Source organism: Pelophylax lessonae, assembly GCF_965119305.1.
Source record: "Pelophylax lessonae genome assembly, chromosome: 9".
NCBI lineage: Eukaryota > Metazoa > Chordata > Amphibia > Anura > Ranidae > Pelophylax > Pelophylax lessonae.
The window spans coordinates 265,805,657-265,832,302 of record NC_138776.1 but is presented as its reverse complement, the minus strand read 5'-3'; the positions used below and the strand labels follow the sequence as shown (position 1 = coordinate 265,832,302).

General features: G+C 44.6%; 3 protein-coding genes across 3 annotated transcripts in view; all 3 read left to right on the top strand.

Annotated features, from left to right (window-relative positions):
• Positions 1-26,646, top strand: part of LOC309562622 (uncharacterized protein) — a gene marked incomplete at its 3' end in the record, with an annotated part of 500,517 nt that overhangs the window by 330,447 nt on the left and 143,424 nt on the right. Inside the window, exons 9-10 of the mRNA XM_082266875.1 lie at positions 10,506-10,712; positions 11,036-11,171. Of these exons, the coding sequence (XP_082123001.1) occupies positions 10,506-10,712; positions 11,036-11,171 (343 nt within the window). The remainder of the gene's footprint in view (positions 1-10,505; positions 10,713-11,035; positions 11,172-26,646) is intronic.
• LOC309562780 (uncharacterized protein) overlaps positions 1-26,646 on the top strand; it is a 215,418-nt gene that overhangs the window by 89,407 nt on the left and 99,365 nt on the right. The window lies entirely within an intron of this gene.
• On the top strand, positions 5,424-7,169 carry LOC309563944 (uncharacterized protein; the record flags this gene model as incomplete). The annotated part of the gene is made up of 5 exons (XM_082268575.1): positions 5,424-5,620; positions 5,776-5,911; positions 6,119-6,843; positions 6,910-6,929; positions 7,031-7,169. The coding sequence occupies exons 1-5, from the start codon at positions 5,471-5,473 to the stop codon at positions 7,167-7,169; spliced, it is 1,170 nt and encodes a 389-aa protein (XP_082124701.1). The 5' UTR covers positions 5,424-5,470.

The following is a 26,646-nucleotide window of genomic DNA, read 5'->3' as shown; positions in this document are numbered from 1 at the left end:
AAAAAATTGCCATGAAATATTATATTGTGTTTATTTTTTTCTTTGCTATTTTTCAGTATGCTTTTTTGCACTTTTTTTTTTTTTTTAATTATTATTATTTCATTTGTTATAGATAACACACAATATGATATTTCATGGTCATTGTTTGTTTTTTTTTTTTTTTTTTTTGCTGTTTTTCAGCATGCCTTTTTGCGTTGTTAAGGGCTGCCCATCAAACGGCAAATGCCACGACCCCAACACCATGCTGCACGCATTCCCCAAGGATCTCCACCTAATAAGAAGGTGGTTGGAACAGCTGCCTGAAGGTAGAGGGGACATCGATAAATACGCTCAGAAAATAAAGGAGGGAAAACCAAACGAAACGTTCCGCATGTGCTCCAAACACTTCCCCCCGGACAGTTACTACCTCACCAAAGCAGGAAAAAAACGTTTACAAAAATTGGCCCTTCCTACGATCTTCCTGGAAGATTACAACCAAGACCACCTCGGCTCCTCTCAGATTCGTCCTTATGGAAAACGATGGCTACGCAAAGCGTCAATCTGCCCTACTTGTGAACACTCTCTCGCGGAACCAGAAGTCCGAGTGGAGATGGGGGTTCAAACTGAGGATCCATATCTGGGATATGAATCCATGTCTCCGGGCAACAAAGAGAAGAGCAGAAAGACGCAGACAACACGGTATACATTTTTTTCCTAGCGGTCTCTTAGAGGTTGTGGCGTGGTGTTTGAGTGAGGCCCACTCGGTCACAAAGAAGCTGGCTACTGATCTAGGGAGTCCACCAGGAAAAGAAAGGGGAGGGAGATGGGAGAGCCCTTATAGTAAATGGCTTCCTAAGTGGTAAGCCCATCAGCCTGAGCCAGAGGGAGATGACCCTTGGGAGGCTAGCAACTGGAGGAGTCTGAATGCCATTGGGCTTAGTCATAGGCTTAGTTGTAGATGTCATCTATGACTAAGCCCAATGGCATTCAGACTCCACCAGTTGCTAACCTCCAAAGGGCCCGTCTCCCCAATAACCAAATGTGAAAAAGGGGATGAAAGGGCACACCGGGAAGCGGCCCAGTTCTAGGTCATTCAGAAAGGCTTCAACTTTTCTTCCTCCCAAGGCACATCCCTCTAACGTATTTCACCCAAGATGGAAAGACCTCTACGACTAAGCCCATCAGCCTAAGCCCAATGGCATTCAGACTCCACCAGTTGAAGAGCACACCGGGAAGCGGCCCAGTTCTAAGTCTATCGGAATGGCTTTTCCTCCTCCCAAGGCATGCCCCACCAACGCATTTCACCCAAGATGGGCTTCGTCATAGACGACATCTACAACTTAGTGCCTTGGGAGGTGGAAAAGCTGAAGCATTTTTGATAGACTTATAACCGGGTGGCTTCCCACTGTGCGCTTCTTTCTCCTTTTTTCACAGTTGGTTATCCGGCAAGAAGGACACTTGGGAGGCTCGCACCTAGCGGGGTCGGAATGCTGTTGGGCTTGGTTAACTATGTCCTCTTGGGTGAAAAGGATTGGAGAGGCGTGCCTTGGGGACAGGGAACAGCTGAAGCCTTTCTGACTAAGAACTGGGCATCCACGTGTGCACTTCCACCCCGTTTCATTGCCACGTCCTCGGTTCAGGGTGAACACAAACCTATTTTCTGTGGAGAAATGACGTCATCAGGTCCAGGAGGGTCAAAGGAGCCCCGGTGTTCTCCCCGAACTGAGGAAGTACCAGGTAGAGCCACAAAACCTTTTTTGTGAAATGACAAAACTTTTTGCTCAGTAAAGCTGCCGACTCCGACCTATCTTTACACATCCTACTCCTGGCGCCTCTGCCGATTGAACTACCGACAGGCTTTTTTTTACAAACTGCTTAGGCCCCCAACCAACCCCTTAGCAGTCTTTTAGGGATGAGATTGGATTATGTTAAAATTTGAGCCCAATTTCCAAAAGCATTCACATTTTGATCAAATTTGTTGTTGGGTTAACCTTGGTGGTCACCCAAGCCTTTTCTTTTTACCATTGGGATCGAATAAAATTGCCCAGGGAGTGATCAATGGGGGAGGGGGGAAATACCTCTTTTGGGGACCCTCCACACACTTCTTTATTTCTGGTCTAGGCCAGAAGGTCATGTATTTCAGGAAAATACTGCATCGTGGCCACTAGATGGAGGTTTTGGAGCACCCACCATTATATGCCTATAATCTAATTATTGTACAACCAATACAATCTAGATAATTCTCCAGCCATTGCTCATCTACAGAGGATCCCGCATAGATCACATGTCCACATCACTGAGGCTGGAGGAGGACCGGAGTCAAATGACTGAGAGGATACTAAACCTCACCCTGGAGACCATCTACCTGCTGACCGGAGAGGTGAGGAGGATTCTGGGAGGTCACATGACATCACTCTTATCTCTATTAATAAAACACAGACCTGACCGGAGAGGTGAGGAGGATTCTGGGAGGTCACATGACATCACTCTTATCTCTATTAATAAAACACAGACCTGACCGGGGAGGTGAGGAGGATTCTGGGATTCTAACATGATATTCCTATTGGTTCTCCAATACAGAGATTTCCTCTTCTGAAGTCAGGTGATCATATGACCATCACAGTGCCTCCATGTGACTTCCTAAAACCTGAGAGACACAACATGCAGAAGATTCTAGAAGTCACCAAGAAGATGGTGGAGCTGCTGACAGGAGAGGTGAGCGGTGCTGGGAATTCTGGGACATTATCCAGTAACAGACAAGGGATGTGTCTGGATGGTGACTGTATCATTGTGTGTGTCAGGTTCCTATAAGGTGTCAGGATGTCACTGTCTATTTCTCCATGGAGGAGTGGGAGTATTTAGAAGGACACAAGGATCTCTACAAGGACGTCATGATGGAGAATCAGCCGCCCCTCACATCACCGGGTAAGAGGAGACTTTATTGTAAAGGAGAGAGCAGTACGGAGGTTCCACCTAGATCCCCCATCATCTGATAAACACATAGAAACAATGTATTCAGTCAGTGTGTGTGTTTCCTACAGATGGATCCAGTAATGGGAACCCACCAGAGAGATGTCCCCGTCCTCTGTATTCCCGGGATTCCACACAGGAAGGTCACACCATCCCTCACCATCATCAGGTAGAGGAGGAACAATTACTGGTGGTTATTAATATATACAAGCATGTTGGTTACAATGGATGTCATATTATATATTTAGAATGGAATATGTACTGGGAAAGATATCCCAAAGGGTGAAACCCACAGCTAGAACCTGAGGTGTACAGGTAGGTGCTGGGGTGAGAAGACACGAGAAGGAAGAAAAACAAGTAAGAAAGAGGGAAAGGAAAAAAAGAAAATGGAAAGAAAAGGGGAAGGGGGAAAAAGTGAAAAGAAGAGGGGGGGGGAAAAAGAACAAGGAAGAGGGAAAGGAAGATAAGAATCAAAATAAGGAGAGAAAAAAAGGGGATAGGGGACGGGAAACAAAGAAAAAGGGAGGGGGGGGGGGGTTTGGAAGAAGGAAAAGGGGAGAGAAAGAAGGAAAATGGAGAAGGAAAGGGGGAAGAAAAAGCAAATAAAGATGCGAAAAAGAGGGGAGGGCTAGTGGGACTTTAAAGGTACCAGGTAGTTCAAAATGATAAGCACATAATTTAAAAACTGGAGATATTTATTAACATAACATCTTTAAAATACAAGACAAAAAATACAACATGGATACAAGTAATTTGACATATACAAGAAGAGCAAATGTACTGAACATAAGGCAGTAATGATAATGTAGATACATAGGTCCAATGATGAGCATTAAACCAATCCCGACATGTTTCGCGGGCAGTGATGCACCGCTTCTTCAGGGGAATAAGAATATGTCAACGTACAGTGCCTATATGATACAGTGACAACAAACAATTATTGTTAGTTCAGGTGCATATATGTCTAACAACAAGAGCAGAAAGTGCATGCTAATATGGAACATCAAAGGAACATTCAGGGCCATCACCATAGAGAGATCCACCACCAAACCAATTGGATAGAAAGCTCCCCAGAAAGGACGTCTCACCCGCGGATGTGGAGGGGCATAGGGGGTGGGATAGAGATGTAGGTGTGGTAAGCTAAAGAAGCTTTCACCGCCCAGTAAGCAAAAAAAGAGAAAAACCTGTTTGTAGGTCTAACATATATACCTTATTCAGTGTCTAAAATGGACACGTTTGTATAGTCAAAAGTAAAAAAGGTTAAGGGCAGGAGGTGTCAAACATGGCGGCCAAGTTGGAAGGATACCCAGCGAGGTGATGATCTGTAGAGATGGAAATCAAACAAGTAGTGCATCTGTGATCAAAATGCTGTATATTATGTCTCTGTTGAATAGTTAGAAAATAAGCGAAAGGGGGGCTATACCTGCAAAGATGGAGGAAAAGTCCTTCTTGGTAAAGATAGGTAACTAGGGATATGAATAAAGCCCAAGTGTTAGCTTACCACACCTACATCTCTATCCCACCCCCTATGCCCCTCCACATCCGCGGGTGAGACGTCCTTTCTGGGGAGCTTTCTATCCAATTGGTTTGGTGGTGGATCTCTCTATGGTGATGGCCCTGAATGTTCCTTTGATGTTCCATATTAGCATGCACTTTCTGCTCTTGTTGTTAGACATATATGCACCTGAACTAACAATAATTGTTTGTTGTCACTGTATCATATAGGCACTGTACGTTGACATATTCTTATTCCCCTGAAGAAGCGGTGCATCACTGCCCGCGAAACATGTCGGGATTGGTTTAATGCTCATCATTGGACCTATGTATCTACATTATCATTACTGCCTTATGTTCAGTACATTTGCTCTTCTTGTATATGTCAAATTACTTGTATCCATGTTGTATTTTTTGTCTTGTATTTTAAAGATGTTATGTTAATAAATATCTCCAGTTTTTAAATTATGTGCTTATCATTTTGAACTACCTGGTACCTTTAAAGTCCCACTAGCCCTCCCCTCTTTTTCGCATCTTTATTTGCTTTTTCTTCCCCCTTTCCTTCTCCATTTTCCTTCTTTCTCTCCCCTTTTCCTTCTTCCAAACCCCCCCCCCCTCCCTTTTTCTTTGTTTCCCGTCCCCTATCCCCTTTTTTTCTCTCCTTATTTTGATTCTTATCTTCCTTTCCCTCTTCCTTGTTCTTTTTCCCCCCCCTCTTCTTTTCACTTTTTCCCCCTTCCCCTTTTCTTTCCATTTTCTTTTTTTCCTTTCCCTCTTTCTTACTTGTTTTTCTTCCTTCTCGTGTCTTCTCACCCCAGCACCTACCTGTACACCTCAGGTTCTAGCTGTGGGTTTCACCCTTTGGGATACCTTTCCCAGTACAGATTCTATACAGATTAGGGATGTGGTACCTTTTGTTTACAACCTTATAAAACAAACACACCTTTTCAATATTTAGAATGGAGACTTCAGCAATAATATTATTATAAAAGAAGAGTACAAAGAGGAGGATGAGGAGTATGGAGCGATGAAGAAGCTTTCTGAAGGACACAAGGATCTCTATGAGAATATCATGATAGAGCCACCTAATACCAGAAACCCACCAGAGAGATGTCCCCGTCCTCTGTATTCCCGGGATTCCACACAGGAAGGTCACACCATCCCTCACCATCATCAGGTATGTGGAGTTGAGGGTCGGGAACATAAAGTGATTGAACACTCTGACATGTGGAAACGATGTGTGGACTCTACAAGATGATATTTTCTATGTGATCTCACATCATAAATACTTCTATGTTACAGATGTTATTTTCTGCCATTCTGTTGGTTTAGGGTGAAGATCTGATGAACATGAAAGTTGAGGGTGAAGTAGAAGAGACGTATGTGAGGGATGATCAGCAATATACGGAGGAGGCTGGAATGACGAGGACATTCATAGAGGAGGACACTCCTACAGAGATCAGCACAGGTGAGCCATAATATATTCTTCTCTTATCTCTGCTCTGTTACTGCACACTGATTGGTCCAGAGTAGGGTGGGAGCTCAGGGTTATTAGCCAATATGGGACATCTACAGAGAACATCTGCTCACTCATATCTACCTGATCCAGATGGAATCTTGATGTAAGTGAACTAACCCTCTCATATCTGTTGATGATGTTTTTATATTTTTCCAGGACACGCCATGGAGAAACCCTCAAAGGATCGTCTCACTTTATCTCCAGGTTGTAAAATGGAAGATGAGGACATCACAGGAGATTGTGGAGGAGAAAAGACAATGAGCTCAACTATGGATGGTGGACTTCACAGTGTGGATAGACCATGGAATCCCTCTGACTCTGAGCAACCTCGTACTGTGAGGGATGGTGCCGGAAACCAGGGGGAGGAGACATTTCCCTGTCTTGATTGTGGGAAATGTTTTATCTCTGAATTAAATCTTTCTGTACATCAGAGAGCTCACAAAGATGGAGACTCCAATTCCTCTTCTAAGGTTGGGCAATGTTCTGCTTACATATCAGAATTCATCAACTATTACAGATCTCAAACAGGGAAGAAGCAGCATTCCTGTTCAGAGTGCGGAAAATGTTTTTCATGTAAGTACACTCTTTCCAAACATCGGAGGCTGCACACTGGAGAGAAGTTGTATTCCTGCCCCGACTGCAGAAAATGTTTTACGCAGAAAGGAGATCTTGTTAGACATCAAAGAACTCACACGGGTGAGAAGCCGTATTCCTGCCCTGAGTGTGGGAAATGTTTTTCACAGAAAACCGACCTCGTTAGCCATCAAAGATCTCACACAGGGGATAAGCCGTTTTCCTGCCCCGAGTGTGGGAAACGTTATACACGCAAATCAATCTTTTATAAACATCTAAGATCTCACACGGGGGAGAAGCCGTATTCTTGTCCTGAGTGAAATGTTTTTGAGAAAAAAAACAGAACTTGTTCTACATCAAGTATCTTACGCAAGGTAAGGCTCATATTTCGGCAGTGAGTGTTAGAGTTTTCTTTCACAGAAGGCGAGTCTTTCTGAGAAGGGACACGGCTGAGATGTTCTATACCTGCTCCGAGTACGGGTAATGGTTTCCAAGGAAATCCGACCTTGTAACACGTCAAAAGTCTCACACAGAGGAAAAGCCATCTTCCTGTACTGAGTGTGGAAAATATAAGGAAATCATTACTTGTAAATCAGAGGTCTCACACAGGACAGAAGCCGTATTCTTACCCTGAGTGTGGGAAATGTTTTTCATACTATTTAGAACTTCTAGTACATCAAAGATCTCACACAGGGGAGAAGCCGTATTCCTGTCCTGAGTGCAGGGAATGTTTTTTTTCATACAGAAGTCCGATCTTACTGTACATCAGATATGCCATACATTGGAAAAGTTGTTTCCTTGGGCGTGGTAAATGTTATCCATGGGAATTTGAATGTGTAATACGGAAGAACTCTCGCTCGGAGCCTGCTCTCCTGCCTTGAGTGCGGGAAATGTTTTTCACAGAAGTCTTATCTTCCCAAACATCAGAGAACCCACACAACCCTCGAGGTTTTTTGGTGTACCGAGTGCGGAAAAAGTCTTCTAAATGAATCATATTTTGCCGAAACATCAGAGATCTCGCACTGGGAAGAATCACACCTTGATATACACCACAGAAAACAGGTGGCTGAGCGTTTCTCTGATCTTTATCATGGAAGAAACACTTTATAAGGAAATCAGAGTTCAATAAAGACTTCAAAGTTCTGTCTGGATTACTCTGCTAGGAGAGAGAAGGAGGGGGTTTCACTTCTGGTTGAGCCCCTATAGCAGAGAGAAGGAGGGGGTGTCACTGCTGGTTGGGTCCTTCTAGGAGAGGGAAGGAGGAGGTGTCACTGCTGGTTGAGTCCCTCTAGGAGAGAGAAGGAGGGGGTGTCACTGCTGGCTGAGTCCTTCTAGCAGTCTAGTCTGATCTCCCCTGATCTTCAGAAGAACCTTCCAAGGAGGACATGATGGTGACAGAGAAGCTAGATATTGTTCATAGAGAGAAGGAGAGATTAGACTACATGAGAGGACTGACCATTTCAGTGGAGGAGTTTTTAGCCTTTACAAGGATCTTCATTTCCCTCTAGCAGTCTAGTCTGATCTCCCCTGTTCTTCAGCAGAAGCTTCAAAGGAAATCATGGTGCGAGAGGAGCTAAGCATTGTCTGTGGATGAATAGAAGTGGAGATCAGACTACATGACAGAACTGGACATTTAAGTGCAGTCATTATTTGGCTGCTTTGTTCACCACCTGCTGGCTGAATGTGTTAAATATGGTATTTGCCTCATGAAAGTGAAAAGTAAAACAAAGATTAAATATTTAAGTTCTTACTCTTTAAAAATATTCTTTGTAAATTAATAAAAGTCTTCTTACATATTTGTATGATGAAATGTTCTTCCTTTATTCCTTTCCTTCCTAAATGTGCTTCTGGGGGAATGGTTAAACATTCCCGTAGACAGACTCCTAAACCTGGTGGACAGCCTTCCCAGAAGAGATGAAGCTGTTATAGTTGCAAAGGGTGGGCCAACTAAATATTGAACCCTATGGAATATAGTTTATCTCAAATACTCTCCTCTAAAAGAATCTTCCCTTTCCCTTGGGTAATTTATTTTTCTCTGGGCTTCAGTTCTTCTCAGCTCCTCAAGGTGGTGATCTCACGTCTGTCCAGACAGAATGTCTCTATGGAAGACAGGAAGTGGTGTCAGGTATAAATAGGAACTTCCGGGTCAGAGGTGAGTTGGGAGGAAGTAGAGAGGAGACATTGCTGGAAGTGGCAGCAGAGGAGGTAATAAGATCTTATTTTATATTTTCACCCAGTAACCCCCTCCCCCCCCGTCATGTTTCGTCCCCTTCTTCCATAGTCATTGTGACGTCTTTTATCTCCAGCAGATGATGATACACACATATATAGTGTTGAAACCTAGATTACCCCTTCAGGGGCACAATATTTTTCCACTTACGGGGCCGGGACATTGTCTTCATTTTGGAGATGTTTCACCTTCTCACCTCATCAGTCTATCCGAACGGATTATACCACTTTTATCTGTCGCGGGGGTTGGGGGTGTTTATTTAGATATAAAGAGAATGTTATTAAAAAAATCTAATCTAAGATAAATATCTCTAAATGAAACAGACTTTACATAACCCTCATATTATCTTCCAAACATCCCCATCCTAATATTGTACAACAATTACAATCCAGATCACTCTCTTTTATAATTATTGGTCTACAGGGAACCTGTATAGATCATTTTACCGATGAGGATGGAGGAGGACCGGAAACACATGACTGAGAAGATACTAAACCTCACCCTGGAGATCATCTACCTGCTGACCGGAGAGGTGAGGAGGATTCTGGGAGGTCACATGACATCACTCTTATCTCTATTAATAAAACACAGACCTGACCGGAGAGGTGAGGAGGATTCTGGGAGGTCACATGACATCGCTCTTATCTCTATTAATAAATCACAGACCTGACCGGAGAGGTGAGGAGGATTCTGGGAGGTCACATGACATCACTCTTATCTCTATTAAAGCGGTAGTATCCCGCTTTTTGACACTTTTACCTACAGGTAAGCCTATAATAAGGCTTACCTGTAGGTACAAATAATATCTCCTAAACCGGTCCGGGGGACCTTCAATTAAGTTGCCGGGAGCTTGACGGAAAAATCACTCCCGCGCGCATGCGCGGGAGTGACGTCATCGCGGCTCAGGCCAATCATCGCGCCGGAGCCGTCTCTTCCGGCCAATCAGCGCGCTGGAGCCGCCGAACCCGGAAGAGACGAAGAGGGACCATGGCAGCGCCCGCAGCGATGTCCGGGGGTCCGTGTCGGGGCTTCGTTTTAAGGTAAGTTACACATAATGTTCTAGTATGCGATGCATACTAGCTCATTATGCCTTTGTCTTACAGGTTTTTTTTTTTTTTTATAGAGTTTACAACCGCTTTAATAAAACACAGACCTGACTGGAGAGGTGAGGATTCTGGGAATGTCAAATTATATTATTGTTGGTGTTTTAATAGAGTTTGCCTCCTGTGAAGTCCGGTGACCATGTGACCATCACAGTGCCTCCATGTGACTCCCTAAAACCTGAGAGACACAACATGCAGAAGATTCTAGAAGTCACCAAGAAGATGATGGAGCTGCTGACAGGAGGGGTGAGCGTTTTTTCTGGGACATTTTCCAGTAACCAACGAGTGATGTGTCTGGATGGTGACATCATGATGGAGAATCAGCCGCCTCTCACATCACCGGGTAAGAGGAGACTTTATTGTAAAGGAGAGAGCAGTACGGAGGATCCACCTAGATCCCCCATCATCTGATAAACACATAGAAACAATGTATTCAGTCAGTGTGTGTGTTTCCTACAGATGGATCCAGTAATGGGAACCCACCAGAGAGATGTCCCTGTCCTCTGTATTCCCAGAATTCCACACAGGAAGGTCACACCATCCCTCACCATCATCAGGTAGATGAGGAACAATCACTTATAGTTATGATTTATACACAATCATGTTTGTTACAATTAATGTTTTATTATATATCCAGAATGGAAACCTCTGGGATTATAATATTGTTGTCAAAGAAGAGTATGAAGAGGAGAATGAGGAGTATGGTGTGATGGAAGAGCTTTCAGAAGGACACAAGGATGTGATGGAGCCACCTAGCAACAGGAACCCACCAGAGAGATGTCCCCGTCCTCTGTATTCCCGGGATTCCACACAGGAAGGTCACACCATCCCTCACCATCATCAGGTAGGTGGATTTGAGGGTCGGGAACATAAAGTGATTGAACTCTCCGACAGGTGGATGCTATCTGTGGACTACAAGATAATATTACTCACAATTACCCACATGATATACTCACAAATACAGAACAACATTCACAAACCCCAGGTCAGCTCCCAAGACAATTCAGATGCATTTTGATGCTGTCCCATCCTCCTCAGAGCTCTGCGGAAGAGTGGACACTCTCGAAACACTAAAGCTTCTGTGAATTGTCTTGTGTCAGCATTGGAGTTGACCTAGGGCATAGCTGTTTTGGTTGGAACTTATTTTCTGCAATTCTGTTTGTTTAGGGTGAAGATCTGATGAACATGAAAGTTGAGGATGAAGGAGAAGAGACGTATGTGAGGGATGATCAGCAATATACGGAGGAGGCTGGAATGAGGAGGACATTCATAGAGGAGGACACTCCTACAGAGATCAGCACAGGTGACCCATAATATATTCTTCTCTTATCTCTGCTCTGTTACTGCTCACTGATTGGTCCAGAGTAGGGCGGGAGCTGAGTGATATCAACCAGTAATAGGCTGATAATGGTGCTGAATTTCACCAGAAGCCTAGGCCTATGGTCACTTGTTCTATGCTAAAGGGTGTGAAAGTCTGAACCTCTTGTTTATCAGAGATCACATGACCCAGTGCCTAGGCTTGTGGCTATGTAAAGAGCATGGACCTCCCAGTCCCCATTGGTTTCTGCTCTTCTGACAAGGCTGTGTAAATGTAGAAGTGATCTGGGAGGAGGACCAAAGGCCCTTTGACTGAAGAGGGGAAGAGTCCCAGCTGGTTGGGACATCCACAGAGAACATCTGCTCACTCATATCTACCTGATCCAGATGGAATCTTGATGGAAGTGAACTAACCCTCTCAGATCTATTGACAATGTTTTTTTTATTTTTCCAGGACAGGCCATGGAGAAACCCTCAAAGGATCATCTCACTTTATCTCCAGGCTGTAAAATGGAAGATGAGGACATCACAGGAGATTGTGGAGGAGAAAAGACAATGAGCTCAACTATGGATGGTGGACTTCCCAGTGTGGATAGACCATGGAATCCCTCTGACTCTGAGCAACCTCGTACTGTGAGGGATGGTGCTGGAATTCAAGGAGATGAGAAATTTTCCTGTCCTGAGTGCGGGAAATATTTTAGCTCTGCATTAAGTCTTTCTATACATCAGAGGTCCCACGCGGGTGAAAATCTTCATTGCTGTTCTCAGTGTGGGGAATGCTTTTTTCATATAGGAGAATTTGTCCAACATCAAAGATCTCACACCGTGAAGAAGCCTTTTTCATATTCTTGTTCTGAGTGTGGAGAAAATTTTTTTCACAAAGGAGAATTCTTGAAGCATTACAGATCTCACACAGGTGAGAAGCCGTATTCCTGTTCTGAGTGCGGGAAATGTTTTACAGAAAAGACCACTCTTTCTAGACATCAGAGATTGCACACGGGAGAGAAGCTGTATTCTTGCTCCGAGTGCGGGAAAAGTTTTACGCAGAAAAGCCTTCTTGTCCGTCATCAAAGAACTCACACAGGGGAGAAGCCGTATGTCTGCTCTGAGTGTGGGAAATGCTTCACACAGAAACGCCTCCTTGTTCGTCATCAAATAACTCACACGGGGGAGAAGCCGTATTCCTGCCCTGAGTGCGGGAAACGTTTTACACAAAAGTCCAGTCTTAATGAACATCAGATACGCCACACAGGAACAAAGCAGTTTTCCTGCACCGAATGTGAAAAATGCTATGTACGGAAATCAGATTTGGTCGACCATCAAAGGTCTCACACAGGAGAGAAGCCGTATTCCTGCCTTGAGTGCGGGAAGTGTTTTTCACGGGAGACTTATCTTAGCAAACATCGGAGAACCCACGCAAACGTTAAGATGAATTAGTATAGAAAAGTCTATATTTTACCCTACATCAAGGATCTCACCTTGATATACTGTACATCCCCAAAAACAACGTGGCTGAAGGAAATCCGAATTGGTCAACCATCAAAGGTCTCACACGGGAAGAAGCCGTATTCCTACCTTGAGTGTGGGAATTGTTTTTCACAGTAGACTTATCTTAGCAAACATTGGAGAACCCACACAAACGTTAAAGTGAATTAGTATAGAAAAGTCTATATTTTGCCTTACATCAAGGATCTCACCTTGATATACATCCCCAAAAAACAATGTGGCTGAAGAATGGATGCTGTGGGAGCTTCCTAATATCTGGACATCATCCTCTCCTTGGCTTGGAAGCCAATTTCGAGAGACTCTCTTCTCTTTACTCTCCACTTTTAATTCTCCCTTTTTATTTTATCCCTTTTATGGCTTGACTTTTTTTGGTTTGTATTGGGATTGGTGCACCCTAGAACCACATGGATATAGTTCAGTGTTTTTTGGGAGTTAACTTTAGATTTATAAAAGGAAGTGTGAAGACCACATAGTTACGGGAGATCTCGTTCCTGACATCTGCCTTTTTTTAAGAAGTTGCCATCGCAACCTCTTTAGTGTTTATGGGAGTTGAGGCCTTGTAGGTGGTAGACGTATCTCCTTAGAGGACCTCCTCCTTTAGTCCTCCACTTAGAAGTGACTCTTCAATCTGGAATAACGAGAAATTATGTTAATGATGCACGTTCTAGAAATTCTAGGTCTGAAAATCAGTTCTTTCGATGGTCCACCTGCTGTTTGTGTATTTCTGTATCATGAAAACTATCAATAAATACAAAATGTAAAAAAAATATGTTTTGTGATATTTTTATGGTTACGAGCACTACGGTTTATAATTAATAAATTATCACACTCGATTTTTTGAGGGTAGAACATCCATTGGCAGCTGCTGGGCATTGTGCACATACAAGTATAGATCGCAGGGGTCCATATCATGTAGCGCTTACTCCTGGAGGGGTCAATGAGAAATGACCCAGATCTCTCATAGCTGTTTAGAGGCGTCTGTACTTAATGCATTCTTCTCCTCAGGAGGGGTATAGTAATCAAGACTATCATTAGTAAAGCTTCACAGGTTGTACCCTGGTGGCTGGTGTCCGAAAAAGACTTGAAAAGCTTAACACAAATAAATCACCAGGACCAGATGGCTTACACCCCAGAGTTCTCAAAGAACTTAGTCAGGTTAGAGCCGGGCAGTTATTCCTAATTTTTAAGGAATAGTACCAGCTTATTGGCGAAGGGCCAACAAGGTGCCAATACTTAAAAAAGGGCAGAGATATATTTCTGGAACCTACAGGCCAGTCAGTCTAACATTGATAGTATGTAAACTTTTGGAGGGGATGAAAAGCGACCGTTCGCGGTTTGGTATAGATGGTTATGAGTAAGCGAGTGTAGACTCGTGAAACACGTCAACCTTTGTCCTTGTCTGTGATGTATTGATGTCCAGTTTGGATTTACAGTGGTGAATGGACTTCACATGTTTACTTGCGTTGTGTTTGGGGATGCTGCTGGAGACTACGGATCTGACCTGCACCTAATCGCATCTTCCCACCTGAGCGGCTTACCTGCAATGGTTTCAGTCAATTACTATATCCCTCTTCAGGAAGGGTATAGTAACCAAAACTTTATCATTAGTAAAGCTTCACAGGTTGTATTTTAAGGGAAATCCCATGCCAAAATAAAAAAAACGGTATGCCCCCCCCCCCCCCCCCCACAATCCATACCAGACCCCTATCTGAGCATGCAGCCTGGCAAGCCAAGGTGGGCGAGTGAGTGTCCCCCCCCCTTCTGAACCATACCAGGCCACATGGGAGGGTGGGTGCTTTGGGGCAGGGGGGGAGGGACCCACATGGGAGGGTGGGTGCTTTGGGGCAGGGGGGGCCCCATATGTGAATTAGTATGGGGTACATAGTACCCCTACCGATTCATCAAAGTAATAAAAACAGAGTTTTTGACAATTTCTTTATTAAAAAATAATAAACAGTGCCCCCCCCCCATGTCAATCCATCGTCAATCATGACACCACTGACCCGAAAAAGAAAAAAAAAAACGCTCTGCCCATTAAGACAAACCGACGAATGGCTGGCTTGCCGTTTTACAGTTCTTATGTAGATAAGAGCAGGGCCACTTAGTGACATCACCTGGTGGCACCACCCCCTTGTGACGTCACTAACCGGTGCATGCTGGGTTGCTGACGTCCCAAGGAGGAGGTGCCATCTGGTGACGTTGCCAGGTGGCCCCACCCTTACCTATAAAAGAACTGTTGAACGGCAAGCCAGCCATTTGGCGGTTTGCCTTCAGGGCAGGCTGAGCGTATTTTCTTATTTTTCCGGTGCGGTGGACGGCGTGATTGACGATGGATTTACATCGGGGGACACTATTTTTTTATAATAGAGGAATTGTCAAAAACTGTCTGTCTGTGTTTTAATTACTTTTTGACACTTTTTTTGGTGAATGGGTAGGGGTACTATGTTCCCGATACACATTCACATGGAGGGGCTGGGACCTGGGAGCCCCCTTGTTAAAGGAGGTTTCCAAATTCCAATAAGCCCCTTGCCCGCAGATCCCCACAGCCCAGGCCCGCACCCCCCCCCTCCATGTTGAGGGCATGTGGCCTGGTATTGTTCAGGAAGAGGCCCCCCCTCTTTCCTGACCTGCCAGGCTGCATGCTCAGGTAAGGGTCTGGTATGGATTTTGGGGGGGACCCCGCGCCGTTTTCTTTTTTAAATTTGGAGTAGGGTTCTCTTAAAATCCATACCAGACCCGAAGAGCCTTGTATAGACTAAGGGGGGGGGGGGACCCACTCTGTCTTTTTCTTTATTTTTAATTTTTTTTTTGCAACCGCGAGTCAATTTGAATGTAATTTGACTCTTTTTTTTTACTTTATAAATGTCATTTTTTGCTGCAGCAGGTTCTATATATGCTACAGATGCGCCACTTTACAAGCAGACTAAGCCCCCCCCCCCCCCCCCCCGGACTACTGTCCTCCCCTGGTGGCAGCCCCGACTGCAGTGCCTGGTGATGGAACCCAGAGAGAGTTACAGCCGTCCTCAACTCACTGCCACTCTACATAGATTCCTGGAACCTGCAGGATGTGGACTTGATGGGACAGTAGGGTAAATCCCAGGACTGTCCTAAAGCATCTGGAACTCTTGGCAATAATGACAAGGACGTGTTCACACTACGAGACATTTCTCAGGGGTGCAGTTCCTCTGAGCTCCACAAGAGGGTAATCTTATTTATACCCAGACAGGAAGTCTCTATGGAAGACAGGAAGTGATGTCAGATATAAATAGGAAGTTCCGGGTGAAAGGTGAGTCGGGGGAAGTAGAGAGGAGACATCTTTAGAAGAGGCAGCAGAGGAGGTAATAAGGGCTGCAACTAACGATTATTTTCATAATGGATTTGTTGGCCGATTATTGTTTCGATTGATCGGATAAGAACCTTAAACAATGTGTGGTGTAGAATTTAGTTAATATGTAAAGTTAAAAAAAAAAAAAAGCAATTTATTCTTAAATATCTGTGCGGTGGTAAATATAAATAACCAACTTTATGGTTAGGGAGCAAAATCTCCAATCCACTCTGAGAATAATGGACAAAAGAGATATACTGTATATATTATTATTATTATTATTATTATTATTATTATTATACACGGCTCAAAAGAATTAAAGGAATACTTTGAAAAAAAAATCAGATCTCAATAGGGAAAAATCTCATGCTGGATATCTATACTGGTATGGACTGGGTAATGTGTTAGGATCTATACTGGTATGGATTGGGTAATGTGTTAGGATCCATACTGGTATGGACTGGGTAATGTGTTGGGATCTATACTGGTATGGACTGGGTAATGTGTTAGGATCCATACTGTTATGGACTGGGTAATGTGTTGGGATCTATACTGGTATGGACTGGGTAATGTGTTAGGATCTATACTGGTATGGATTGGGTAATGTGTTAGGATCCATACTGGTATGGACTGGGTAATGTGTTGGGATCTATACTGGTATGGACTGGGTAATGTGTTAGGATCCATACTGTTATGGACTGGGTAATGTGTTAGGATCCATACTGGTATGGACTGGGTAATGTGTTAGGATCTATACTGGTATGGACTGGGTATTGGGTTAGGATCTATACTGGTATGGACTGGGTTCCTGGTATGGACTGGGTCATGTGTTAGGATCTATACTGGTATGGACTGGGTAACTTGTTAGGATCTATACTGGTATGGACTGGGTAACTTGTTAGGATCTATACTGGTATGGACTGGGTAACGTGTCTGGATCTATACTGGTATGGACTGGGTAACGTGTTAGGATCTATACTGGTATGGACTGGGTAAGGTGTTAGGATCTATACTGGTATGGACTGGGTAAGGTGTTAGGATCTATACTGGTATGGACTGGGTAATGAGTTAGGATCTATACTGGTATGGACTGGGTAAGGTGTTAGGATCTATACTGGTATGGACTGGGTAAGGTGTTAGGATCTATACTGGTATGGACTGGGTAATGTGTTAGGAAGGAAAGGATGCCACATCATTTGATGGAAATGAAAATTATCACCCTACAGAGGGCTGAATTCAAAGACACCCCGAAAATCAAAGTGAAAAAATGATGCAGCAGGCGAGTCCATTTTGGTGAAATGTCATTGCAGGACCTCAGAATGGTCCTCAGTAGTGTGTATGGCCCCCCACGTGCTTGTATGCATGCCTGACAATTTTGGGACATGCTCCTAATGAGACGATGGATGGTGTCCTGGGGTATTTCCTCCTAGATCTGGACCAGGGCATCACTGAGCTCCTGGACAGACTGAGGTGTAACCTGGCGCCATCGGATGGACTGAAACAGAATGTCCCAGAGGTGTTCTATTGGATTTAGGTCAGGCAAATGTGGAGGCCATTTAGTGGTATAAATTCCTCCATCCTCCAGGAACTGGCTGCATACTTTCATTACATAAGGCCGGGCATTGTGGTGCACCAGGAGGAACCCAGGACCCACTGAACCAGCATAGGGTCTGACAATGGGTCCAAGGATTTCATCCCAATACCTAATGACAGTCGGGGTGCCATTGTCTAGCCTGTAGGAGTTTGTGTATCCTTCCATGAATATCCCCAGACCATCACTGACCCACCACCAAATCGGTCATGCTGAACTATGTTACAGGCAGCATAACGTTCTCCAGTCATTGCTCCTCAAACATTCACAAGTTCTCAGGCACTTACAGCTCAGTACACCCTCCATACATTTCAGTATGCGTGCTGCACTGTGTATACTGACATGTATGGAGGGTGTACTGAGCTGTATGTGTGCTGCACTGTGTATACTGACATGTATGGAGGGTGTACTGAGCTGTATGTGTGCTGCACTGTGTATACTGACATGTATGGAGGGTGTACTGAGCTGTATGTGTGCTGCACTGTGTATAGTGACATGTATGGAGGGTGTACTGAGCTGTATGTGTGCTGCACTGTGTATACTGACATGTATGGAGGGTGTACTGAGCTGTATGTGTGCTGCACTGTGTATAGTGACATGTATGGAGGGGTGTACTGAGCTGTATGTGTGCTGCACTGTGTATACTGACATGTATGGAGGGTGTACTGAGCTGTATGTGTGCTGCACTGTGTATACTGACATGTATGGAGGGTGTACTGAGCTGTATGTGTGCTGCACTGTGTATACTGACATGTATGGAGGGTGTACTGAGCTGTATGTGTGCTGCACTGTGTATACTGACATGTATGGAGGGTGTACTGAGCTGTATGTGTGCTGCACTGTGTATACTGACATGTATGGAGGGTGTACTGAGCTGTATGTGTGCTGCACTGTGTATACTGACATGTATGGAGGGTGTACTGAGCTGTATGTGTGCTGCACTGTGTATACTGACATGTATGGAGGGGTGTACTGAGCTGTATGTGTGCTGCACTGTGTATACTGACATGTGTGGAGGGTGTACTGAGCTGTATGTGGGCTGCACTGTATTTCCTGATATGGAAACAAATAATGCATTCTGTATGCAGGCCAACTAATCGTTTAGGAAAATAGTTGACAACTAATATCATAATCAATTCGTTGTTTTTCGGCCCAAGAGGTAATAAGATCTTAGTTTCTATTTCCACCCAGTGACCATCCCCCCCCCCCCCCCCGTCATGTTTCGTCCTCTTCCTCCATAGTCACTGTGACGTCTTTTATCTCCAGCAGATGATGATACACACATATGTAGTGTGGAAACTTAGATTAACGCTTTTGGGGTCAAAACATTCCCCCACATACGAGGCCGGAACATTTCCTTCCTTTTGGCGATTTCGCCATAAAAGTCTCTTGAAACTAAGGATGAGGGTCAGATTCGGGTTGTACTGAAGTTTGATCCGAATTTCCAAAATTCTAATACGGTTTTTGGTGCTCGCACATAATGCTCTTATTTTTTTGCCTTTGTACTTGATCAGCAGCCCATAATGGAGGAGGTGGACCACCCCAGCCAGAACATTCCCTTCATTTTATTGATGCGTCACCTTAGCAGACTCCTGTAATGAGGGATAAGGGTCAGATTCGGGTTGTACTTAAAATTAAACCCAATTTCCAAAATTCTAATTTTGCTTGAATTTGTGGTTGATGAGTTTTGATGCTCACCCATAATGCTCTGCACAGCCTTTGTACCTGATCAGCAGCCCATAATGGGGGAGGTGGACCACCCCCAGCCAGAACATTCCCTTCATTTTATTGATGCGTCACCTTTGCAGACTCCTGTAACGAGGGATAATGGTCAGATTTGTACTGAAATTTAAACCCAATTTCCAAAATTCTAATTTTGCTTAAATTTGTGGTTGTCAGGTCACCTGTGGCCAGGTGACAACTGCGCCCTGCTGGGGTCAGGGGTGCACCACAAGGTAGTGAACCCAATAGCTGACTGCTGCTGATGGACAGAAAACGTGAGCCCAAAATTCCCCAGGGCGCGGAGTCTAAGGCCCAGCAGGTGTTCACAAGAGCCTCTAATGGTGAGGATGGCCTTCGCTGCAGCTGAACCCAGGTCGCGGCCCCTGGGGTCCCCCAGGTCACGCTCCGTAGGGAGAGAGGGGAAGCAGCCACTCAGGACACAAGGGATAGTGATGGGTAAGCCGAGGTCGGGGCAATCAGGCTGACAAGGGTAACCAAGAGACAGGCCAAAGGTCAGGGTCACAGGCAAACAGGAGTAGTCAGAGTCGAGCAAACCTTTCTTGCTATGGCCGACCTGATGTTTACCTCAAATGTCTTCCCCCACCTTTTTTTTTTTTTGTTTCTCCTCTCCTCTCTTCCTCCACTTTTTCCCTTTCCTTTCCCACTTTCATGCCTTACCCCAACCCCCCTGGTGTCCTTTTCATCTCTCTTATTGCTGGGTGCATGGTTGCCCCCCGGGCGGGCCCGACGGGCACGCCACCCCTTCTGAGCTCAGCGCATCGACAGTTCGAACAGTGTGCTCTTGACAACTCCCACTTTCCCGTCCCTGGATGTCTTGTGCCCAGGATATGGGCCCTGCCCTGGACCTTACCCTTACAGTGAAATTATTCCCCATGTAGAGTTTCTATGCTATTATGAGCCCCCCCCCTTCTTTTCATTTTCCTCGATTTGGTTGAAAGCTTGGGTGAGGCTCCGTCTTCGGACTCTAGAACCCCTACAATGCTCTGTTCTTAACTGGTGATCTTGCTGTTGGGTTTTTCTACAATGTATTCTTTTTCTTCTGTTACCTATACCCGTGTAAGGTCCCCACCTACCCTCCACAATTTCCGAACCGGATAGTTGTCCTCTGTTAGCTGTGTATATCTATGATCCTTTATATGACTTTGGGTCCAGTTACAAATTTGTTTTGCCAATGTTTGTACACTTTTATACCTTTTAATACAAATAAAAAATGTTTAAGAAAAAAAAAAAAAAAAAGAGACGAGCCAAAATCGGTACACAGCAAGGTAGACGTCGCACACGCAGACAGGAACACAAGCTAACAAACAAGTTGAACAGCAAAGCAGACCTGCAGTGCACTGGTTAATATAGACTTCCTGGAATGGCCTGGGGTGGAGCCATACAGGGAGGAGAGACGATAAAAGGCAGCCAGAAAGAGAGTCTGGCCTCTAATGGAGACATGGAGGAGAAGGTAAGCTGCCAGACACTATTGCATGTCCATGACAGTGGTTGATGAATTTTGATGCTCACCCATAATGCTCTGCACAGCCTTTTTACCCGATCAGCAGCCCATAAAGGTGGACCACCCTGATATTCACTATACCATGTGTCTGAGATCAGCCAGTTGGGGGAAATGGTGGATATCTCCACCCCTCACCATAAGGGGAATCTAATATTAGGTGGATATTGAGGGAGGCGATGGATAATCCCATCCCTCACTATAAAAGGGGGTCTGAGATCAGCCTTAGCGTAAATATTTTGGAGCTAGTTATTGATTGGAGGGGTTGTCCGAGTTCTCCTAAGGAAGTCACACTCCAGGCAGGGAACAGCAGCCACACAAAAGCAGCCGGTGCTTTCTGCAAGCTGGGCTCCAGTGAGGAGGTGGTGGACAATGAGGTGTCAGGCCACACTTGGATGTCATGGAGGGAAGATCAGGAAAGTTCTGAGGGATAACAGGGACATGTTGGGAGAGGGAGAAGGGTGTCCAAGATGAGGGGAACTTCACAGTGGACAGCAGAGCTCAGTAATCAACAGACAGCTGGTGGCCATGGTGTCTCCACTGTAACCCCTTATTTACCCATCCTAATGTTGTTGTACAAACAAAACAGTCCATATAATTCTTCGCTACATGTTGGAAGAGGGAGAAGGGTTTCCAAGATAAGTGAGATTTTCGAAGTGAACTAGACATCTGGTGGCCATGGTGTTTCCACTGCTGACATTGTTGCATTACCTGTATTTGAAACAACCAACTATAACATGCTAATTCCCACTGAGGGAAGCCCACCTATTAACCTTTTATATACCCACCCTAATATTGTACAACCAATTCTCCACCATCTGTCTACAGAGAACCCCTCATAGATCACATGACCACGTCAATGAGAATGGAGGAGGACCGGAGCCACATGTCTGAGAGGATACTAAACCTCACCCTGGAGATCATCTACCTGCTGACCGAAGAGGTGAGGAGGATTCTGGGAGGTCACATGACATCACACTTATCTCTTTTAATAACATACACTCTTGATTGAGGGGACAGGATAATTTCGAGACTATTACATGATATTACTGTTTTTGTTTGAATACAGATTTCTCCTATAAAATCTGGTGATCATATGACCATCACAGTGCCTCTTCCTCACTTTCTGAAACCTGAGAGACACAACACGCAGAAGATTCTAGAAGTCACCAAGAAGATGATGGAGCTGCTGACAGGAGAGGTGAGCGGTGCTGGGAATTCTGGGACATTATCCAGTAACAGACAAGGGATGTGTCTGGATGGTGACTGTATCATTGTGTGTGTCAGGTTCCTATAAGGTGTCAGGATGTCACTGTCTATTTCTCCATGGAGGAGTGGGAGTATTTAGAAGGACACAAGGATCTCTACAAGGACGTCATGATGGAGAATCAGCCGCCCCTCACATCACCGGGTAAGAGGAGACTTTATTGTAAAGGAGAGAGCAGTAAGGAGGATCCACCTAGATCCCCCCATCATCTGATAAACACATAGAAACAATGTATTCAGTCAGTGTGTGTGTTTCCTACAGATGGATCCAGTAATGGGAACCCACCAGAGAGATGTCCCCGTCCTCTGTATTCCCGGGATTCCACACAGGAAGATCACACCATCCCTCACCATCATCAGGTAGATGAGGAACAATCACTGATAGTTATGATTTATATACAAGCATGTTTGTTGCAATGGATGTTTTATTATATATTCAGAGTGGAAACCTCAGGGAAAATATTAAAGAAGAGTTTAAACAGGAGGATGAGGAGTATGGCGTGATAAAGGGGCTTTCTGGAGGAAACATGGATCTCTACAAAGATCTCATAATGGAGCCACCTAATACCAGGAACCCACCAGAGAGATGTCCCCCTCCTCTGTATTCCCGGGATTCCGCACAGGAAGGTCACACCATCCCCCACCATCATCAGGTAGGTGGAGTTGAGGGTCGGGAACATAAAGTGATTGAACACTCTGACATGTGGAGACGATGTGTGGACTCTACAAGATGATATTTTCTATGTGATCTCACATCATAAATACTTCTATGTTACAGATGTTATTTTCTGCCATTCTGTTGGTTTAGGGTGAAGATCTGATGAAGATGAAAGTTAAGGGTGAAGGAGCCGAAACGTATATGAGGGGTGATCAGCAATGTACGGAGAAGACTGGAATGACGAGGACATCCATAGAGGAGGACTCTCCTACAGAGATCAGCACAGGTGACCCATAATATATTCTTCTCTTATCTCTGCTCTTACTGATTTCTGATTGGCCCAGAGTAGGGGGGAGCTGAGTGATATCAGCCAATATGGGGTTCAGCTGGCAGCATTAGGTTGGGTGTCACTCCTAGTTACAGTAACACAGATATGAGAACACAGATTGAACCTTTCTTAGGTTGGTTCCTCTTCTTCCAGCAAACTTTTAGCTAAATGTTACCATAAAACTCTATTACCAGTCTTGTTGGGATGAAAAGTTTGCAAAAAAAGTGGCCTATGGTCACTTGTTCTATGCTAATGGGTCTGCAAGTCTGAACTTCTTGTTTATCAGAGATCACATGACCCAGTGCCTAGACTTGTGGTTGTGTAAAGAGCATGGACCTCCCATTCCCCATTGGTTCCTGCTCATCTGACAAGGCTGTGTAAATGTAGAAGTGATCTGGGAGGAGGACCAAAGGCCCTTTGACTGAAGAGGGGAAGAGTCCCAGCTGGTTGGGACATCCACAAAGAACATCTGCTCACTCATATCTACCTGATCCAGATGGAATCTTGATGGAAGTGAACTAACCCTCTCAGATCTTTTGATGATGTTTTTATATTTTTCCAGGACACGCCATGGAGAAACCCTCAAAGGATCGTCTCACTTTATCTCCAGGTTGTAAAATGGAAGATGAGGAAATCACAGGAGATTGTGGAGGAGAAAAGACAATGAGCTCCACTATGGATGGTGGACTTCACAGTGTGGATAGACCATTGAATCCCTCTGACTCTGAGCAACCTCGTACTGTGAGGGATGGTTCGGGAATTCAGGGGGAGGAGACATTTCCCTGTCCTGAATGTGGGGGAAGTTTTAGCTCTGAATTAAGTCTTTCTCTACACCAGAGGTCCCACGCGGGTGAGAAACTTCATTCCTGTTCTGAGTGCGGGGAAAGTTTTTTCCATTTGGAAGAATTCATGAAGCATCAAAAATCTCACACAGGGGTGAAGCCATATTCCTGTTCTGAGTGCGGGAAATCTTTTTCAGAAAGGAGAAGTCTTTCCAGACATCAGAAATTGCACACGGGAAATAACCTGTATTCCTGCTCTGTGTGCGGAAAATGTTTTGCAGAGAAATACTTCCTTGTTCGCCATCAAAGAACTCACACAGGGGAGAAGCCGTATTCCTGCTCCGAGTGTGGGAAATGTTTTACGCAGAGGACCGCCCTCCTTCGCCATCAAAGAGCTCACACAGAGGCAAAGCCTTATTCCTGCCCCAAGTGCACAAAATGTTACAAATGGAAAGCTGAACTTGTTAAACATCAAAAATCCCACACTGGGGAGAAGCCGTATTCCTGTGCTGAGTGCGGGAAATGTTTTACAGAAAAGATCACTCTTTCCAGTCATCAGAGATTACACACGGGCGAGAACCTGTTTTCCTGCTCCGAGTGTGGGAAATGTTTTACACAGAAGCCCACCCTAATCCGTCATCAAAGAACTCACACAGGTGAGAAGCCGTATTCCTGCTCGGAGTGCGGGAAGTGTTTTACACAGAAGCCCACCCTCCTTCGTCATCAAATGTCTCACACAGGGGAGAAGCCTTATTCCTGCCCCAAGTGCACAAAATGTTACAAATGGAAAGCTGAACTTGTTAAACATCAAAGATCTCACACTGGGGAGAACCGGTATTCCTGCCTTGAGTGCGGAAAATGTTTTACAGAAAAGATCACTCTTTCCAGACATCAGAGATTGCACACGGGTGAGAATCTGTATTCCTGCTCCGAGTGTGGGAAACGTTTTACACACAAGCTTGCCCTCACCTATCATCAAAGAACTCACACAGGGGAGAAGCCGTATTCCTGCTCCGAGTGTGGGAAATGTTTTACACAGAAGCCAACCCTCCTTCGTCATCAAAGATCTCACAGAGGGGAGAAGCCGTGTTCCTGCCCTGAGTGCGGGAAATGTTTTTTACAGGAATCTGATCTCAACAGACATCGGAGAACCCACACAACAGTTAATATGTATTAGTCTAGAAATGTCTTCTATATGAATCCTATTTTGTTGTACATCAGAGGTCTCACCTTGATATACACCATATTACCAAAAGTATTGGGACACCTGCCTTTACACCCACGTGAACTTTAATGGCATCCCAGTCTTAGTCCGTAGGGTTCAATATTGAGTTGGCCCACCCTTTGCAGCTATAACAGCTTCAACTCTTCTGTGATGGCCGCCCACAAGGTTTAGGAGTGTGTCTATGGGAATGCTTGACCATTCCTCTAGAAGCGCATTTGTGAGGTCAGGCACTGATGTTGAACAAGAAGGCCTGGCTCGCAGCTCATCCCAAAGGTGTTCTATCGGGTTGAGGTCAGGACTCTGTGCAAGCCAGTCAAGTTCCTCAACCCCAAACTCGCTCATCCATGTCTTTATGGACCTTGCTTTGTGCACTGGTGCGCAGTCATGTTGGAACAGGAAGGGGCCATCCCCAAACTCCTCCCACAAAGTTGGGAGCATGAAATTGTCCAAAATGTCTTGGTATGCTGACGCCTTAAGAGTTCCCTGCACTGGAACTAAGGGGCCAAGCCCAACCCCTGAAAAACAACCCCGTGCCATAAAATCCACCAAAGGATTATGGACCTTGCCTTGTGCTCTGGTCAAAAAGACATGGATGAGCAAGTTTGCTGTGGAGGAACTTGACTGGCCTGCACAGAGTCCTGACCTCAACCCGATAGGTCTTAGCGTCCAACATCAGTGCCTGACCTCACAAATTTGCTTCTGGAAAATTGGTCAAACATTATACACACTCCATAGACATAGACACACTCCTAAACCTTGTGGACAGCCTTCCCAGAAGAGTTGAAGCTGTTATAGCTGCAAAGGGTGGGCCAACTCAATATTGAACCCTACGGACTAAGACTGGGATGCCATCAAAATTCATGTGTGTGTAAAGGCAAGCGTCCCAATATTTTTGACAGTATAGTGTACATTGTCAAAAACAGGTGGCTGAAGAGTGGATGCCTTTGGAGCTTCATCATACATGGACTTTATCCTTTCCCTGGCTTGGTGGCCAATTTCAAAAGATTCTCTTCTCTTTCCTCTCTACTTTTTATTCTCCCTTTTTCTTGTGGTCTTTCTTCATTTTTATGGTATGACTTTTTTAGTTTGTATTAGTTTTGGCCTCTCTGGTGCACTCTAGAGCCACATAGATATAGTTCAATGTTTTTTCGGATTTAGGATTAGATTTATAAGCTGCAATGTGAAGACCACATAGCTATGGGAGATTTTTAGGATTAGATTTATGAGCTGCAACGTGAAGACCACATAGCGATGGGAGATCTTTTTCTTGACATCTGCCCTTGTTTTAGATAGTCACCATCACAACCTCTTTAGTGTTTATGGAAGTTGAGGCCTTACAGTATATCACCTTAGAGGACCTCCTCCCTTAACGAGACATGATGTTTATGGTGCACATTCTAGAAATTCTAGCTCTGGAAATCGGTTCTTTTGATGTTCCACCTACTATCTGCATGTTTCTGTATGATAAAAAATATTAAATACTGTAAAATAAAAAAAAATAAAAAGTTTCATGATATTTTCATGGGTACGAGCACTACA